This window comes from Heloderma suspectum, chromosome 14 (assembly GCF_057233095.1).
Source record: "Heloderma suspectum isolate Gila_16-S chromosome 14, 16-S_ref, whole genome shotgun sequence".
In the NCBI taxonomy this organism is placed as follows: domain Eukaryota; kingdom Metazoa; phylum Chordata; class Lepidosauria; order Squamata; family Helodermatidae; genus Heloderma; species Heloderma suspectum.
Window position 1 is genome coordinate 20,524,080 of NC_139471.1, and position 19,771 is coordinate 20,543,850.

The window sequence follows — 19,771 nt, forward strand, 5'->3', positions numbered from 1 at the left end:
GCTACGTTAGAGGAACTTGCGTTTTTGCAACCTCTATTTTCTCTTAAAGTATCACTCAGCCTTGTTCTGTAAATACCTTCAGTTGTAATTGGCTTGTTTTAATTTACCAGTAAACTGCTGTGGTTAACATGCAGGTGTCTGAGGTTTCAGTCACCCCACACCTACAGCCTAAACCCCACATTACTGGGAAAGGGAAGTTTAAAAGAAGGAAGGTGGGACTCTTACGGAGGCAAGAGATCAGGGGGTCCAGGTCATAAGGGGAACCCTGACACCTGCTCTTCCTTCAAAGGTGTCAGTGTTTTAGTTCACTCAGCTCCAAACGTTTCAGACCCGGGACGCACCTATAAACCAAACATGAGTATCTGAGGGTGGGGGAGGCCTATGAAGAGAACAAGGCAGGAGCTGATCACTTTGTTGCCAGGACAAAATCTTGCCCAGATATTAAGATCATCCTCAGAGGCCCTCCTACGCGGCTCCATCATTACGGGCGAGGTCAGTGGTGATCTACAATAGGGCCTTCCAAGTTTCGGCTCCCTGATTCTGGAATGGTTCCCCAGCCCGGGGATGAATCTCCAGTGTCTTTTTAGCGCCTGGTGAAGATCTTTATATTAGCCAAGGTTATTAAGATGACGATGACGGTTTTAGCTTTTTATTTTATTTTAGATATTTCTAATCTGCCTTTTAGAGCAAAGCCCTCACAAGGCAGTTTACATAGGGAAAAATATATAAAACTACAAAGATCACATTCTGATAAAATACAATCATTTAAAATAGTGATCAGAAGCAAGCCAACAGCATGCTCATATAAAAGCAGTCGAAAGAATCTGAAGCCGACAGAGTTAAACATTCAGCTCAGTGTCTCAACTAAAAGCAACTCGAACGGGACAGGTTTTTAAGGCCCACTTATAAGCCTGTACTGATGGAGCCAAGTCTTTATCCCTTGGGAGGCGGGTCCATAAACATGGGGCCACCGTCAAAAGGACTAAAAAGTTAGTCTTAAAGGCGGGCCAGCAAGCAAGGCCTCTGAGACTCAGTTCAAGGCCTGGTCCAGTTTTAGATCAGAGTGGGGAACCTTCTTTCTATAGAGAGTTGCATTCCCTCAGGGGAATCTATCTAAGACTGCTTGCTGGTGCTGGGCGACGCCGGAGTCAATGGTGGGCAGGAGCAAAGCCAAAAGTGAGCAAGGCCACCACATTTTCTTTCTGGGTGCTTCTGGACAAAGGGTTCCTAGTGCTACCAATCAAAAGACATTGGCCTGGTTTGCACGTAACAACCCAGAGTACGGGTTGAGTATGTGTTGTTGTTGAATCCTAGGTTGTTGTACAATCATGGGTTGTCCTTACATACAAACCCTCCACTATGGTTTAACTATGGGTTGTTAACCACAAACAACCCAGAGTTCATAACGCAACAACAAACCATGTGTTTTCTTCCTTGGTTGTTCATGGCTAACCACCCACATTTAAACCATAGAGTCGGGAGTGCACATAATGACAACCTACAATTCAGCAACAACCCATAATTCAACGACACCCCATAGTCAACCCACATTCTGGGTTGCCATTACGTGCGAACCAAGCCGTTGTGCAGCTATTTCATCTTTCCCTCTTTAACAGATCTTTTGCAGCAAGACAAAAAGATGGGAAAAGCAGTGGGAAAACACGGGAGAATTACAAATGGAAGACCACCTCTTAAAAATTCCATGTTTGAGGCAGGGCAACTGCAAGGTAAAAGCCTTGTCTGGAAGCACCCTCTCTCTTTCTGCCACCCTCTGTCTCTCCATATTCCTCTTCCTCCTGGCCTAGCAGGTTGCTGGAAGAGGGACAAATCACTCTTGCCAGAGGTCCGAACTGATCACTTGCTTTTAAAATTAGGCTGAGGGCCACAGGTTGCCTAGCCTTGTTTTAGATTGTATTTTAACCTGGCTTGATACTGGAATATCTTTGGCTGTTTTTCATTTTTATTGGGCTGGTTTTGTTTTTGGAGGCCTTTGCCCCCCTAAGTTTTGTTTGTTTAAATCAACTGTGTGCTTCTGCAATTCTTGGGGTTCCCCTGAGCGTGCCAGTAACTTGCTTCTCGGTGGCTCCGTTTCTGCTACGTAGCTGTCGGCACTCACCACTCAAGTTCACTATTAGCGGGAGTGATATGCAAGTCATCCCAGCGTACGGCTCATGGGAGTGCAGTGGGTAAGTGACTCCGCCCCTTCATCCACCATTTTGCACCTGGCTCCCTCACCGCCCTCAGCCACTAGTTAAAAAACCCCAAAGCAGATCCCACAAGCCTTGTCCACCTTTGACCCAAAGTCTTGTCCACCTTTGACCCAAAAAACACCGGCATCAATTTCCTAGCCCAGCCCACCCCACCACTCACATTGGGTCTCACCCCTGCCTCACCGTACAGTTGTACTTCACACAGTCTTCCCAGAACTGAGAAGCTGAGAACTTCTTCCGGATAACTACAGTCATTCCGTGCAGGAGGCATTGGCCTATCCCAACTATGTTACCTAGGAAGGAAGACCAAGAGGGAAAAACCATGATGCAGGAAGACATCTGGGACTCACATGGTGAAGACCGGCCGGCTTATGAGAAGCCAAACGTGTCACTTCTTGTTTGGGCTCCGGCCCAATCTATGCAAAGGCCCAGGCAGGGCGGTCACTTCTGAATCGCCAAAACAGAGGACAGTGATTTGCATCGCATTTGCATGTGCTGTCAGGATTGGATTGTCCTTCCCCTTCACAGGCAACACCACAAACAGTCAATGCTTCAGGCTAATACGACTTTAGTTTGTTAAAGACCAGCCTTTCTACAAATGCAGATCCAAGGAAGCTCACAGACCTCACACCCGAGCTCTAATCTGCGATCTTTAACCAGAGGAGATGAACTGGAGGGTGGTGAAGTTGCCAACAGTTTGCCCGTGAACCTCACGGCCAAACTTGCTTTGCAGTGATGCCCCTCCCTTAGGGTGGCTCCCTCCTACGTTGGCTTCTAGGAGTGGCTATCTTCGCGGAGTGTCTGAGCCCTGCCCCTAACTTTTCCCGCTTTGCAACGTGCCCTAGCTTCTCTCAAGTCACGCCCCTCTTCCTCCTTCTCCTCGTAAACTTGAGTACTGACGGTAGAGGGAGAAGGCAGCAACTCACCCTGGGCCATCTGCTTTTCAAGGCCTTTGGAGGAACCTCTCCCAGTGACTTGAGGCTCTAGGGAAGGTCCCTCTCCCAGGTTCTGATCTAGCTGTTCCAACTCTGATTCAGGATTGGAGCTGCCAGACATCTTAAGGTGCTTATCATCCCTAACTTATATGTACAGAGGCAAATTTAGAAATTGCTCTTATAAGTCAAATAGAAATACAGAGCATCTCACCAAACTGTGGAAGAGTGTGACCAGGGGATCTGTGTGCTTGCCTGTTCAGCCTGCTGTCCAAGTTCTCACCCTTGACGGGTCACAATTCTTGCGGTTCTTGGCCTTTAAATTGGAATTGAACATAACAGCCCTTCAAAGACAGCAGCCTTCCTCAAACCTGGTGCCCTTCAGTTATGTTGGACTGCAGCTCCCATAATTCCCCAGCTTTGGCCATACTAGCTGGGAACGATGGGGCTTGCTGTCCGACACATTTGGAGCACACCCAGTTGGGGAAAGTTGAAATAGAGGATGCCTTCAAACAGAGGATGGCCCTCTGTCAGCCCTTCAAAGAGAGGACTGTAAAAGAGGACACCTGGCCACCCTAGGTCCAGGGCGTGGTCTGAAGGCACATGGGACAGTCCAGTGGTGGCTGGTGCCCATTGGGGCCGGTGGGGCAGAGGGCAGGGCAGAAACTCAATATTCTACTGAGATTGTTGGAGGAGGGCAAGGGAAGATCATGCGTGGCAGTTGTCAGCTGCGTGCCATGCACTGGAACAAATGTCCCTACTGGGATTTCTCTTCTACAAGTGGGTCAGCACCCCATTTGCCCCAAATATAGAGCCAGCTCTGGTACAGCCACCTACAGCTGAAGCTAAGCAGGCCTGGGTCAGGCCAGTGCCAAGAGAGGAGATGGCCTGGGAGGTCTGTGGATCCCACTTTGAGTTCCATCACAGAAGAAAGGTAGGAAATAAAAGTATATTTCCATTAATTTTGGACTGCGCCACTTCAGACTGCAGGTTGGGGCAGTCAAATCATGTAATTTGACTGCCCCCGTATTTAAAACAAACAAACTGTCCCACATGCAGAGAACTAGATGACAGGGAGAAGGGTTCTTGGTTCATGCTAATTGGTAGAACAATTCAGACATGCACATTGTGAGGGTTATCCACCAAAAAAATGGGATATTAAGGTTTCAATAAAGTAAATCAATTCCCCTCTCCCCTACCACCATTCCTGCATCTGCAGTCCAAGAACACGTTGACCCAACATTATTTATTTATTTATTTATTTAAAAGATTCATAAGCCACCTTTTAAGAGAAAATCCTCCTGAATTTACAAAAATATTAAACCACAAAAAACCAGCGATAAACAAAAATCCAGTCAAAACCAAATAATGCCATATACACCACGGTGCCCGATAAAAGTCCTAGCTTCAATTATAGGCCAAGATAAATAAATAAGTCTTTAGGGCCTGCTTGAAGGCCTGTCATGATGGGCCCGTGCAGACATCAACTGGAATAGAGTTCCACAAGCGGGGGGCCACGACCGAGAAAGCCCTGTTCTTTGTGCCCACTAGCCTAATTGCTTTTACAGGCAAGCAGGGCCTCTGATGTTGATCTCAGAGTGCGGGCAAGTTGGTAGAGGGGGAGGTGGCCCTTCAAGTAACCTGGAAACATGAGCAGTTTTACATCAACACTTTGGGCCCTTCTAGGCCAGGCCTTAGGCCTAGCCTGCAGAGATGTTGCTACCCAAAACGCTTAGCAGCCACTGAGAAATAAGGACTTATTGCCGTATTCTTCACTGTAAGGTCTGAGGGCCACTGGGAGCTCCCAGTCACCCCAAGCGTGCCTCTTTCTGCATTTCCCGTTCGCTTTTTCTCTCTTTTTGCAGTAGTGGCTCACTCTCGGCAGGGGCTCTCGGTTTTATTCATCTCTTTATTGATTACATTTCCAGTACGCTCAATAACCAGCGTTCTGTTTATGGTCGCCTTGTTTGCTTTTGCGGCGAGCCGGCTGCTGGGAGCCGGGCTGCCAGAGGAGGCTCCGGGGCTGAGGAGTCAGGCGCCTTGCTGCTCATTGGCTCTAGGCTGGCCGCGTGGGGCGGGGAAGGGGAGAATGCCGGAGCAACCAGCCAATTAGCGGTGGCAGGGGAGGAGCCCAAGAGGCAAAGATTCACCCCAGTCCAAGGACGCAGTGGGCCTGGCGGGATTTGCCTGACTGGAGAGGCCTTGCTGGGGTGACCTGGAGGGAAGTGGGGAGGAGAGGCCCACAAAAGCCTCCAGCTGGGTCCGGTGTCACCCCTCGACCGGAAGACGAGAGACCCCCCACGGCCCGAGAAAGGCCTCTACATGGCCTCAGTGGCCGTGCCTCGGGCCAAAGTGGCTCCTGCTTGAAAAACCACGAAAATCACGGGCTTATGCAGCAAAGCTTATCCAGAAGCAACTGGGAGGAAGGCAGAAGATGTTCCAGTTTGGGGCTCCAGATAGTTGTGTGCATGGTACAGGGTGGGCTTTCCCCAACCTGGCGCCTTCCAGAAGGTTTGGACTACAACTCCCAGCATTCCTGGCTATTGGCCTTTCTGACTGGGACTGATAGGACTTGAGGTCCAAAACCTCTGGAGGGCGCTAGGCTGACAAAGGCCAGCGTAGCAAGTTCCTAAACGGTTCCTTTTTTATCTGTCGGGGCATCCAAGACGGGTTTCTATCAATGGGTTTTTTATCACTGCTGACAGGAGCGCCCTAGCTGCCTCTTGGAGTCCCCTCCGATAGCCAACTCAGGACACAGATGACGAGGATTCTTTCCAAGGCTTTATTCCTTTATTACTTTATGTCTCTTTCAGATGCTAATCACTAGCGACTAAGCAAGGAACAGCACTGGAGAAAGATAGCAGAGTAGCCTAAGCTCCAGGTAAGGCAGTTGGTCCCCGTTTGAAGGGGAACCACGGGAAGACCCTGAACTTATGGGCTAGGGAGAGATCCTCCCTCTTTCTCTTGGGTCCTCGGGACACGACCGTTTGCGCGCCAAACGGGTGCCTCCTTTTGGCGCCCTCCATCTGTCACCGCTCCCTGCGTCTGCACCGAGCATCCAGCAAGCCCCCCTCCAGCGCTCTCTCACTGCCAGGATCACTATCTATCCCAGGAATGCTGGCAGGAGGAATCTTTGCCAGCTGCTGTGCTTGTGAGAGATGAGCGAGCTCCTCTCTCATGGATTGCTGTTCCTCTTCAGAATCAGAACTGCTCTGGGGCTCTATGGGCTCAATTTCCACCCTGACATCTTCATTGTACCCATCAGTAGGGTCCCCAAGGGGGTTTTTTGGGAGGGGAAGTGCTTAAGAAAGAAGTGCACGGTGTGCTTGAGTTACCTGCCGAGTGATACAAGGGGAGGCAGTCGTAGACGATATCGTTGGGCGTCATGCGGAAGCCGTTAAACACCAGGGTGACCATACGGAAATACCTGGAGACGAAACAGGGACCTCGGTGTTATCAAGGCCTGATGCAGTCCAGTAGGAGACAGAAGTATATTGGCCTGAGGCCTTTTCTCTTTTAAATATTGCCACTGATTCATTGCACACAGTAAACAGAGCAGAGCGTACAGCAAAAACACCCCATCCCGTCAGATAAAGCGTTTTGCAGGACAAAAGGACTGTTGCAGGTATTAACTTTAGCTTTCAGGTTGGATTTTTTCACGATTTATGACAGGCATCCCCAAGGTGGCGCCCTCCAGATAGGTTGGACTGCAAGTCCCATCACCCCCAGCCGTCAAAACACCTGGATGTCAAAACGTCAAGTTGGGGAAGTTATGCGCAGCTCTTGTTGTTGAGCAACTCAGGGTTTTCTTTCCTACTTTGCAACTCGTGTGTGTGTGTATACACAGAAGCCCCGAGCTAGTCTGTGCATAACTGCATTTCACTGGCCTACCGATTGCCACGGGGCGGCCACGTTTGCTGTGATAAACACTGAGCGCTCCACGCTCCCCCAAGCTGTGAAAACTGCCAGGGCTGGTTTTGTCAACCCCTTCACTTCGTGTAGAAATACACAAGTAGAGGAGAAGTGGAGTCAAGCAACAGGGCACTCAGATCCACTACCCCACATCTGATGCCCAGAGACGGGCCCTGAACACTGCTCCCTGAGCGGGAGGAACTGCCTTCAGCCAGCTGTGGCATAATGAGTTGGAGGCAGCGTCTTATAATGGTTAGAGCAGCCTCCCCCAACATGGCTCCCTCCATATGTGTTGGACTTCAGCTGAACATTTATTTATTTGTTGCATTTATATCCTGCAAGACGGCGTACATGATTCTCCTCCTCCTCCTCTCCATTTTATCCTACAACAACCCTGTGAGGTAGGTTAGGCTGAGGATCAGTGACTGGCTCAAAATCACCCAGTGATCGAGAGGGCGAGGAAAATGTTGTAAGTCTCAGTGATCAAGATCAAAAAGCAGAACCCGGGTCAAGAACGGAGGGACTGCAGTCATGCCGTGGATTCAGAATTGCCCTTCGGCAAAACAGTACGATCCAAACGCGGCTTAATAAGATCACAAACTTGAGGTTCAGCAAAGCAACCAAGATTTACGTCAAATGAGGAATTTTTAAACGGATTGAGTTTGTTTTACTGAGCGCTCACTGAGCAACATTTCTGCTTCTTGCAATCTTTTTAAAGACACCCCACAATGCACACAACACGCCCCCATCATTTTGCTGACCTGCAATGGACGATGATCGCGGCCTTGGGCAACCCAGTCGTGCCTGACGTGTAGATGTAAAACAATTTATCTGGAAGGCAAAAGGATGGGGAGAGATTTCAGGGTCACATTTGTTGCTGCCTTAACAACACTGGGGGGACTTGTGTTCAGCGTCAAAAATAAAATGTAGGTGCTGTGCTCAGTATTATAGCAATCAAGCCAAGTCGATTTTGTTGGGGAACTTAAACTTAGTGATGATGACGACGATTTACATTTCTATACCGCCCCACAGCCGAAGCTCTCTAGGTGGTTTACAGAAGTTAAAACATTAAAATACAATATACAAAGTTAAAAAGCCATTTACATACAAGCACACAGAAAATGTACACAAATATATAACTAAGAAACAACTCTGAACAGTCACTCATGACTAAAGACACATCCAGGACCTATTAAAACGCATCATGTGCTGCCAAAGGCCTGGGAAAAGAGAGAGGTCTTAACCTAACTTGGATTCCTGCATTGAGCAGGGATTGGACTCGACGGCCTTGTAGACCCCTTCCAACCCTACTATTCTATGATACTATGTTGTGCCAAAAAGATAACAACGCTGGCACTCGTCGGGGAGCTTGTTCCACAGATGGGGGGCCACCAGGGAGAAGGCCCTCTCCCTTGTTGCCATCTTCCGAGCTTCCCTTGGAGGAGGAACCTGGAGGAGGACCTTAGATGCAGAACATAAAGTACAGGTAGGTTCATTTCGGGAGAGGCGTGCCTTCAGGTATTTCAGTCCCAAGCTGTGTAGGGCTTTATAGGTTAAAACCAGCACCTTGAATTGAGCTCAGAAGCAAATAGGCAGCCAGTACAAGCAGGCCAGAGTTGGTCTTATATGTGCAGACCTTCTAGTCCCAGTTAACAATCTGGCTGCTGCATGCTGAACCAGCTACTTTATTTCCACCACCATCACCACCACCGTGTGCCTGAGGAGGCAATGGAGGGTGAACGGGATGTAGCCAAAAGGGAACCTGGTTGGCAAGGGACAAAGAGGACCTAGAACAGGCATGGGTAACCTGGAGCCATCCAGATGGTATTGGAATCCAATACACATCAGCCCCAGCCTATATGACCAATGGTCAGGGATGATGGGAGTTGTAGTCCAACAATATCGCGAGGGACACTGTTTGTCTACCACTGGTGTAGAACTTCCCACGTGATGGTGGGAAGATGGTATAGAACTTCCCACGAGATTCCTTCAGAAGGCAATAACACCTCTGAGTTCCTGGTCTGTGTGGCTGCAGTGGGGCCCTTCGCCTCCTCTGAGGAGGACTCAGCAGTTTTGGGGCCTGGGCACAAGCACAACTGACACTTGGAATCTATGAGGGGCAGAAGGGTTTAGAGATCTCGAATGAGGGATGCATGGGAATATTGTTCCGTATGAAAAACACTCAAAATGCCCGGTTCGCAGTGGAGGGTGGTGGCTTCGATGTCAGGGGGGCTGTCAATCCACTCCGGGTTTCAGTCAGAACCAGGCAGAACTCTAAAGGAGCAACCCAAGGTGCTGAACCTATTTGGGGGATAGCTGCTTTAGAGTTATGGTAGGCTCTGACTGAAGCTCAGAGTGGATTCACATCGGAGCCACCAGCCTCCACTGCCCATTCGCAACCCTGAATGTGGACAGCCACGCATGTGCTCTGAAAACGTTCGCCAATTCCTGAGCATGCGTTCATGTTCACAAAATGTGCACTTGAAAAATGCACAACTTTAACAATGCGCAACTCTCCCCAAACGCGCAACTTGTGAACAATGTGCAACTTTTCGCATTCGAATGAACCCCAAAACAGGTTGCAAACAAGAGCGGGAGTGAGCCGAACCGAGCTTTGAAGTCAAGTTCGGAGAATTTCAGCGAGCCCAAATATCCTTGGTTCCCCCATCCCTGTTCTGAACACAGAATTCTCGCGGCCAAACGAGACACGACGTTTGTCTCGTAGCTGGGCCTTGCACTGCTGATCTTTGTTTAAGAAATAGGCATTGGGTTGGGGGCTAGCCAGATCAAGGTCATGGCCTGGGGAAGGAGGGATGTAACCTTTTGTCCCTGCTGTGGTCCCAACCAGCATCGGGTCTCTCCACGCTCGCTAGTCTCAATGAGAGGAAAGGTTCTACTGATGCAGGTGACCCAGTTTGACGTCACGACCACCCATGGTTTGTTTAATGCATGGATAGTCAGTAGTAATGTATTTCCCAGTAGTAATGTATGGCTGTGAGAGCTGGACTATAAGGAAGGCTGAGTGCCGAAGAATTGATGCTTTCGAACTGTGGTGCTGGAGAAGACTCTTACGAGTCCCCTGGACTGCAAGGAGGTCAAATCAGCCCATCCTAAAGGAAATCAACCCAGAGTGCTCATTGGAAGGACAGATACTGAAGCTGAAGCTCAAATATTTTGGCCACCTAATGCGAAGAGAAAACTCTCTGGAAAAGACCCTGATGCTGGGAAAGACTGAAGGCAAAAGGAGAAGGGGACGGCAGAGGATGAGATGGCTAGATAGCATCACCGATGCAATGAATATGAACTTGAGCATGCTCCGGGAGAGAGTGCAGGACAGGAAGGCCTGGCGTGCTATGGTTCATGGGGTCACGAAGAGTCGGACACAACTGAACAACAACAAGTCAAGAACAAGCAGGAGTGAGGGCGCTGGGTCCCACCCACCCATTCCCAAGGAGCTAAACAACCCAGGGACACTCCATCTTTGGGCTGTTTAGTGTGACGTCCAAACACGGAATTGTGGGTTGCTGGGGGAGGAACAACCCAGTGTTGCAACCTATGGCTTGTTCTTAAACAATCCATGGGTAGTTGTGACCCCATGCGTGCTTTCCTCCCATTGCAAACAGCTGATGCAGGGAAGCCTGATTCCAATCGTGACCATGGGGTCAAACTCCTCTGCTATGCCATGGTCTCGATCCGGCTACATGAGGTTGAATGACACACCAAAGATCATCTCAAGCTTGCCCCTCACTCCTTTCTCCCCACTACAATTCCCAGGATTTTTACCTAGTCCCAGAAAATTTGCTGCCCTCCTGCAGGTACAGATGTGAGTCTGTAACTTCCTGGACAGTATTATTTGCAAAAGCTACTGAGAATTTCTTAGAGACACATTTGTGAAAAGAACTTCTGTCCCTTGCGCTCGAGGCAAACTTTGGACCGCTTTGGAGCAAATGACTGTCTGCAATGTTTGCTTTTTACTGGAAGGTACCTATGACCTTTGGCTAATGCAATTAAATAGACATGGACCTTCTATAGATCTGCCATGAATGCCCCATGAACCGTGGTGGAAAGTACAGAGTCTCCTACAAGGAAAAGATCGGAAGCAATACCGCGGCTGCTTAAAAGTGAAGGCATGTAACAGTTTTAGAGCTGTCAAGTCCCTCTGGACATGCTCTGACTGCATCCCAATGCACTGCTTTTTCTCCAGGATCTGATTTAGAAGAGGGAATTAAACAACAAAAAAATAAGTAAGGGCGCGATCCTATTGAGACAATCAACAGCCTCAGAAGTTGGAGGCCGCCAAGTATCCAAACCAGTGGCTGTAGCATGGAGGTGATCCGTGATCCTTGCCTCCGTGCTCCGGCAGCCCTGCATTTTTGGCTAGATGGCCCATTTAGGCTATCTAGCCATGGTTTCAAGGAGGGGGAGGGAAGGAGGCCGCACAATGCAGAGGAAGCTACATAACGTGGCTTCCGCGGTCTCCTTCCCTCCCCACCCCAGGACCACCCCCTATTCTCCGTCTCTGCTCTCTGTTTCTGAGCACAGAGACGTAGCTGGTGCGGAGAGAACCATGCCAGCTATGAGGTGGCAGGGGAGCGTGGTTTCTGGGAACTGCATTTGGAACCCTGGCTCCAGCTACGGTTCCCAGAAACTGAAAAATCCTATGGCCCTCTAGACAGTGTCTAGCAGCCACAGGATTGCTCCCTAAACTGCTGACAATTAGGGATGTCAGAGAAATCTGCAACGGAATCAAATGTGTTCAGATTTCTATTAATCTGACTCATAGATTCCTCAGCAGCCTGGCTTTTCCTGAGTCACACAGATTCTGGGGACTTGTGAACACTTTTTTTTTTTTACTTTCTTGAATTTTATGCAAATTTAGTCGTAGAAAAATATGTAATTTAAAAAAAAAAACTGGCGGAAAATGTGCATTTCCCCATAGGCTAAAGCATGAACATGCACGTCTGGGGGGATTTGCGCATTTGGGGGGTTGCAAAATTTGGGGGGATTCGCGCATTTTTACAAGTACAAATTTGTGCAAATTCAGGAAACTGGAAAAAATCCAATTCCATCAATGAGCAGAAGATGGTACGTGTCAGGGTGGACACTGAGCCCATAGAATCCCAGAGTAGTTCTGATTCGGAGGAAGAGCAGTCGCTCCTGGGAGAGGAGCGCGCCCCTTTTTCCCAGGGCCCGCAGCTGACAGAGATTCCTCCCGCCAACATTCCTAGATTAGAAAGCAGTCCAGGGAGTGACCCAGCACCGATAGCAGACTGGTTGGATGCGCGGCGCAGACGCAGAGAGCGGCGCCAAATGGAGAGCGCGGAAAGGAGGCGTAGCGCCCGGTTGGCGCTCAAAGAACGGTTGTGCCCAGAGGATCCAAGGGAAAAGGGGAGGGATTCTCCCTAGTCCTTATATTCAGGGGTCTGCCAGCAATTGCCTTTCAAACGGGGACCAACTGTTCCAACTTAGGGCATAGGGATGCTGCTGCTCAGATCTAGTTGCTACCAGTAGAGTTGTTAAGTTGTAAAAGAAGAATAAAGCTTTGAAAAGAATCCCTTTGTCTGCGTCTGGACTTGGCTACTGGATTAGACTGAGAGAGCCCACCAAGGAGCCCTTGACAGTAGGAAAGGCCCCCAACAATCCGTGAAATGCAGACAGAATGGGTTTAACAAAATTCATCCGTCCCTACCGGTAATGGGGAAATGAGCCAAACCCACAGCACATGGCTTAGTCAAGACACACCCCATAACCAGCTGGGGAGGGGGTGAAGAGTCAAAGCACCCCTCTTCCCTGCTGTCTGTCCTGTTCCAGCCTTCCGAGCCAGGCAGGGGAGCTGTCCAGCAGTATCCCCTGCATCAGCAACATCAGAGCAGCAACTGAGAGTGTAAAAACTCAGCCTGGCTGCCCATGTCAGGGTGGAAACTGAGCCCATAGAGCCCCAGAGCGGTTCTGATTCTGAGGAGGAGCAACAATCCGTGGGAGAGGAGCCCGCTTATCCCTCACAGGCACAGCAGCTGGCAGAGATTCCTCCTGCCCATTCCTGAGATAGAGAGTGACCCAGGCAGTGAGAGGGTGCGGGAGGGGGGCTTGCTGGACGCTTGACGCAGATGCAGGGAGCGATGAGCGATGGAGGGCGCGGAAAGGAGGTGTAGTGCCCGTTTGGCGCGCAAGCAACGGCCGCCTCCCGTGGACCCAAGGGAAAGAGGGAGGATCTCTCCCAAGCCCCTAAGTTCAGGGTCTTCAAGTGACTCTCCTTCAAACGGGGACCAACTGCCTACTCGGAGCATAAGCTACTCTGCTGTTCCTTGCTTAGACGCTGGTGATTAGCGTCTGAAAGAGTCATTAAGCTGTACAAGGATTAAAGCCTTGAAAAGAATCCTTTCATCTGCGTCTTGACTTGGCTATTGGAGTAGACTGAAAGAGGCCACTAGGGCGCCTCTTGACAGCCCAACCCTTCCTGATGTGCCAGTGGGGCCCTGATCTGACTGTACTTCTGATCCTGGCTCCACCTCCCGAGTAGGACTCTGACATAGGAAACCTTGTGCTGCCAAGTGAGCACTGTACCAACAGGCCTGAGCTTCAGTTTGGATTCACAACCGTTGCTGTCCTAGAAGACCCTGTGGGAATTGTGTATTGGGGGCGGGAGGAGGGTGTGTGTCCACATTCTGAGGATGAGTCCAGTTGGGACACATTAGGCCCCCCTGATTCTTCAGGTTTCCTGGGTAGGGTGTTGTCTTGGGATATGATCTCAGAGGCTCTCTCTGGGTGCCCCATCTCCCTCTGGTCCTGGTGCATGGTGCAGCCCACGGTGGACGTCTTCCTCTGATGAGGAGGTCTCATCCAGTTAGGAACAAAAGACGCTTCCTTACACAGAGTCAGAACCTTAATCCATCTAGTCCAATGGTGTCGACACTGACTGGCAGCAATGGCTCTCCAGGAATTCCGTCCGGAGTGTTTCCAGCCATTCCTGGAGAAGCCGGGGATTGAAGCTGGGACCTTCTGTGCTCTACCAGTATGTGCTCTACCACTGAGCTATGGTCCCTTCCCAGATCCAGGATCTGGCATGTTCTGACACTATTCAGACTAGGCCTGTAAATAGCCACCGGCCCAGTTGCCAGTGGTAAGAACCATTGCCGGGCAACTTTAGAGAGAAGCTTGTCAAAGGCTGGTGTTTTCACTCCTTTTAGGCCAGGGGTGGACAACTTGTGGTCTTCCCAATGTTTTGGCCTACAACTCCCATCATCCCTCACCACTGGCTATGGAAAACATTTGGAGATGCACAATATGGCCACCCCTGCTTTAGGCCACCAGTGACTAACCTAGGTGCATATAAGCATCCAAGCTGGTCAAAACTGTAGCTGGTTTAGCAATTTTTACATTGCTCTTTTGAAGCCCTGGTTCTGAAGCCTGGATCCTTGGAGTTCTGATGCGTGCGTACACGCAACCTGGATTCGTTCGGAGACACGCCACAAGGCACCGTGTCCAAAGAGAAACAGCCCCCCTCCAGTGCCGGTGCATACCTAGAAATCCCTTGTCTGGTGGATTCGGTGGGTGGGAAGATGCTTTTTCGATCAATGGGTCCAAATGTTCCGTCCCAGGTGGGACTCTTTCCGCTTCCCAGTTGCCGGAACAGAAGAGGCGAACGGACTTCGCGAGCAAAGGCTGCACCTCTTGCATGGCTAGGAAAGGAGAACAGATGTTAGAGGGAAAAGACGCTCTGAATTCATTTTCTTTGCCATGGTGGCCTGTGCAGTTCATATTCTATACCTGGTACCCTCCATGCTGAGAAGGACCAAGGGTCCTTCTAGTCCAGTATTCTGTTTGCACACGCTGGCCAACCAAATGCCCCCAACGGGAAGCCCACAAGCAGAGATGAGTACGACAGCACCCTCCTGCTGTTCCTCAGTAACTGGTATTCAGAGGCATAACACCTCCGAACCTGGAGGAAATATATTGCCGTCATGACTATATATCCATCTTTGTAATATTTGCTGCATTTACAGACGTGACAGAGGTCTACAGAATTATGCCTGGTGTGGCAACAGTGGAGAGGGAGACATTTTTCTCCCTCTCTCCTAATACTAGAACCCAACGGGGTCCTCCCATGAAGATGATTGGTGGGGGATTCAGGACAGGTAAAAGGAAGGGCTTCTTCACACAGCACATAGCCAAACTATGGAGCTCACTTCGTGATGGGCACCAATTTGGATGGCTTTCAAAGGGGGATGGACAAATTCCTGGAGGAGAAGGACATCAATGGCCACTAGTCCTGATGGCTACATGCTACCTCCAGGATCAGAGCCAGTATGCCTGTGTACACCAGTTGCTGGGGAACATGGGCGGGAGGGTGCTGTCATACTCATCTCTGCTCGTGGGTTCCTGGTCGACAGCTGGTTGGCCACTGTGTGAACAGAATGGTGGACTAGATGGACCCTGGGTCGGATCCAGTGGGGCTCGTCTTATGTTCTTATGTTACACATATAGGAGAGCCAGTGTAGCAGTTAGAGTGTTGGGCTGGGGCTCGGGAGATTCGGGTTTAAAATCCACACTTAGGCATGAAGCTCACCAGGAGACTTTGGGCCAGTCCCTGACTCCCAGCCTAGCCTACCCCACAGGGATGTTGTGAGGATAAAATGGAGAGGAGGAGGACCACGTGAGCTGCCTGGGGTTCCTTGCGAGAGGAAAAAAGGCGGGATATAAATGTAATAGGAAATAAAAATAACAGGCAAGCGCCCTTACGTTTGTAAAGTGAGAGAGACACTAGAACTATTTTTCCACCCACCAGGGAACTACAACACAGGGAGAAGGGGAGTTTGACAGATCCCTCTGGCTGTCCATAGTTTGGGCCGCACCATGGACTCTGGTACCTGCCCACAGTAACTATACAAGCAGAGCATAAGTGGAGGCAAAGAGGCACTTCTACAAGTCGCTGATCCACCACCCGACAACAGATCCCCAGGGAGAAATACTGACTCCCAAAAGTGCTTCAGTATCAGCCAGCTCGAACCTCTGTCTCTCTGTGTTTCCTCCAAAACATGCTCTCATTCTCTTCCCCCCCCCCCACCAGACCAGCCCCATGGAGGCCGGCGGCTCCGATTTCAGTGGGGCTGTGAATCCATGCAGGATTTCAGTCCCAACCACTCAGGACTCTAAAGGAGCTATCTAAGGTGCTGACCCCCAGTCCCAAAATAGGCTCAACACCTTGGATAGCTCCTTTAAAGTTCTGGCTGGTTCTGACTGAAACCCAGAAGGGATTCACAGCCCCACCGAAATCGGAGCCTCCAACTGGGCCAGCCCTGCCATGGGGAGGAGCGAGAGGACAACTTCAGGCAGCAGATTTTTAAAATTTATTTATTGCATTTATACCCCGCCTTTTTTCCTCTTGCAAGGCACCCAAGGCGGCTTACATTATCCTCCTCCTCTCCATTTTATCCTCACAACAACAACCCTGTGAGGTGGGTTGGGCTGAGAGTCTGTGACTGGCCCAAAGTCACCCAGTGAGCTTCCATGGCCGAGTGGGGACTAGAACCCGGATCTCCCAGCTCCTAGTCCAACACTCTTGCCACTACACCACGGCAACACAGCCACACCACTACACAGGGCTGTTCCTCCAGAGTCCCTAAAGAACCCCCCTCCCAAGCCCGATGAGGTCCGAGCGTGCCCACTGGCATCCAGGAGCCATGGGGCGTTGGGTGTCAGCTGGAAAAGAAAACGGGCCAGAGGGAGCGTTGGTCCTGCCTGAACCTCTAACCGGTGGAGGCTCCGATGTCAGTGAGGATCTGCTCTGGGTTTCAGTCAGAACCAGTCAGAACTCTAAAGGAGCTATCAAAGGCGCTGAGCCCATTCTGACTGGTTCTGACTGAAACCTAGAACAGATTCACTGCCCCACTGACATCGGAGCATCCAGCCTCCACTGCCCCTAACAGCTTCTAGCAGCCTTCTCCATCTATTTTTGACTACCGCTCCCATCAGCCTTGGTCCCTGGGCGCTCTGGCTGGGGCTGATGAGAGTTGTACTCCAAAGTATGCGGAGGGCACCGCTGCTGGGGAACAATATTCCTGTTAGGGGGTGAGGGGAACAATTTATTTTAAAGATGATTCTCGGTGTGTTTTCGTGTGTGGTATTGTAACGCTGTGCTCGTTTGCTTCTTTTATAACATGGTGAGCTGGTCGAGATCCAGCTGTGATGAAGAGCGATAAATACGTATTGTAAAGAAATGAGTAAGATTCCCTCGTTTTTCACCTCTCCAGAGTTAAACTGGCCAAGAACTGGGAAATCCCATTAAGAGTTTAGTGCAGCAATTCTCAAACTCTGTTGCCCCCGAACAGACCACTTGAAAACTGCGGGGGGGTCACGGCAGTCAAGTGAAGGCCCAGTCCGATGCAAGTTTAGACAGGAAGAAGTCCCAGAGCTCCCAGCACTCCCCAGCCAGAATAAGAACTCATATATGTCCTACAACTCCCAGCATTCCTTCAGCCCTACAAAACTATCCCTACAACTCCCAGCATTCCTGCAGCCCTACAAAACTATCCCTACAACTCCCAGCATTCCTGCAGCCCTACAAAACTATCCCTACAACTCCCAGCATTCCTGCAGCCCTACAAAACTATCCCTACAACTCCCAGCATTCCTGCAGCCCTACAAAACTTTCCCTACAACTCCCAGCATTCCTGCAGCCCTACAAAACTATCCCTACAACTCCCAGCCTTCCCCAGCCAGTCTAGCTTAGAGGCTGAGTCTCCTTTCTCTGATGCAGTTCTGCTGCGTGCTCCTTTTAGGTGTGATTTTATAGGGATGTTTGGGCTTATTTTCTAGCACGCTGCCCTGACAGCTTTATCCTAAAGGTCTTTTAGACTGGGGCGGGGGAGGTTGCAGAGCCTCTGTCCTGGGGGCCAAGCCCGCCCCCCCAGGGTTTCCCAGGAGACCACACCCCTTCCCGTTGCTCCGCCCCTTTCCCCATGGTGGCTTCCTGGCCTTGGGGCAGGTTTTTTCCCCCGTCCTAAAAGGCTAAAATGCCTCTCCTAAGGCTTCGTTGCTGGCAGGAAGAGCTTTCAGCTGGCATCGCTGGTGTTTTGGGCCCTGCCTCCTTTGCCTTTGGCCACGCCTCTTTGGACTTTGGCTCCACCCACCACTGGACCGTGGGCCCGGAGAGCTTCTCCTCAAGTTGAGCTCAGCCCTTGGGCTGAAAGCGGTTTTGCGGCCCTGTTTAAGCAAGCAAGGACGGCGCCCTCTCCCCACCCCCCGCACACGTTCTCTCCGTACCCTCCCATCCACTCCCCGACCCCAATTCTTCCCCCTCTCCTCTCACTCACCTTCGGCCAACTCGCTCCCAAACACAACCGCCTTTGCCCGGGAGACGCTGATGCAGTGCAGCAAAGACTCCTGCCGCACGTGGGAATTCAACAGGGCTGCCTCCACTCCGATCTTGGCCATGCCGAGCCAGAGGCCGACGTACTGGTTGCGGGATTCCATGAACAAGGCCACCACGTCCCCGGAGCGGAAGCCCTCACCGTACAGGAAGTTGGCCGCCCGGCTGGAGTAGGCGTCCAGCTCTCGGAAGGTCCAGGTCTCGCCTGTCCCCTGGAAAATGAGGGCTGCCTTCTCCGGATGCTTGCCCACCGTTTGCTGGAAGAGCTGCGGGACAGTGTACTTGTGCCTCACGTACCACCAAATCTTCAAGCGGGTCAAGCCAACCACGCTCCCGGTCCTGGCGAGCAGAACAAGGCACGGGTGAGGAGAGGCAGCGGTGACAGCTGGCCAGCTCAGCCCAGGGGGGAAAACAACCAAGGCCAGAGGCCGCCTTCATTCGCAAGCATGCTCAGCGCCATTAGGACTTGACACCTGACCGTTTATCCATCAGACAGGTAGGTCTGTTCACCTGCGCAAGAGCCACGGTGCATTTCACCCCCTGATGTAGCCAACTGGGTTCAGAGGAGGGCAGCGGAGATGGTCAGGGGCACGGAAAGCACGTCCTGCGAGGAAAGCTTGGGGAGGGTGGCATCAGGACTGCCCCTCCCCTGAAGCGGGGTGAGCCCCAGCCTCAGGCAGCGGACTGGGGAGGGCGGTGGACCCTGCCGGGACTCCCAGCGGCACCCTCATCCTGTGCCTGCCAAAGCAAGGCGGAGGGTGGTCAGGCGCTCCGAAGAGCCCCGCTGGCTGTTCTCCCACTGTGGCAGAGGCGGGTGGGAGAGGGGCTTTGTGGGCAGCAGTCTGGGGTCGCGAGCGGTTCTTCAGCTGCGGTGGCAGCACTGGGCAGGCAGGCGAGGGCCTTCTTTTGGGGGGGCAGTGAGGGGCAGAGATGGGGACCCATCAGCAGCAATATATTAAAGTCCCCTGGAGCCCGCTGGTAGCCCTGCCAACCACTCTGGGTTTCCGTCAATTATTGCTTCTCTCCCCCCATCCAACAAAAACAACAATAGCCCCTGTTACGCTGTGTGTGTCGTTTCAAGGAGCTTTCCTCTTCTTTGATGGCAGCCTTCCCCAACCTCATTGGCCATGCTGTCTAGGGATGATGGGAATTGTAGTCCAAATCTAAACCACAATGTAAGACGCGCACCTCGAGGGGCTGTGTCCTCATGATGTGCTCCCAGCTCACTTGTTCCCTCCTTTGGCTGTGTGCTTTGTATTGCTAAATCAGCATTCCTCTACCTGGGCCTCTCCAGATGTGTTGAAATGCAATTCCCACAATCCTCAGCCAGCATTCCCAGCATTGGGAAT

General features: G+C 51.1%; 1 protein-coding gene across 1 annotated transcript in view; it reads right to left on the reverse strand.

The window, feature by feature from the left end:
- The window catches only part of SLC27A4 (solute carrier family 27 member 4), a 49,377-nt gene that overhangs the window by 11,571 nt on the left and 18,035 nt on the right, over positions 1-19,771 (reverse strand). The window contains exons 4-8 of the mRNA XM_084820687.1: positions 18,367-18,761; positions 14,575-14,733; positions 7,816-7,885; positions 6,478-6,569; positions 2,394-2,503 (exon numbers count right to left, since the gene is read on the reverse strand). Coding sequence (XP_084676813.1) covers positions 2,394-2,503; positions 6,478-6,569; positions 7,816-7,885; positions 14,575-14,733; positions 18,367-18,761 — 826 coding nt within the window. The remainder of the gene's footprint in view (positions 1-2,393; positions 2,504-6,477; positions 6,570-7,815; positions 7,886-14,574; positions 14,734-18,366; positions 18,762-19,771) is intronic.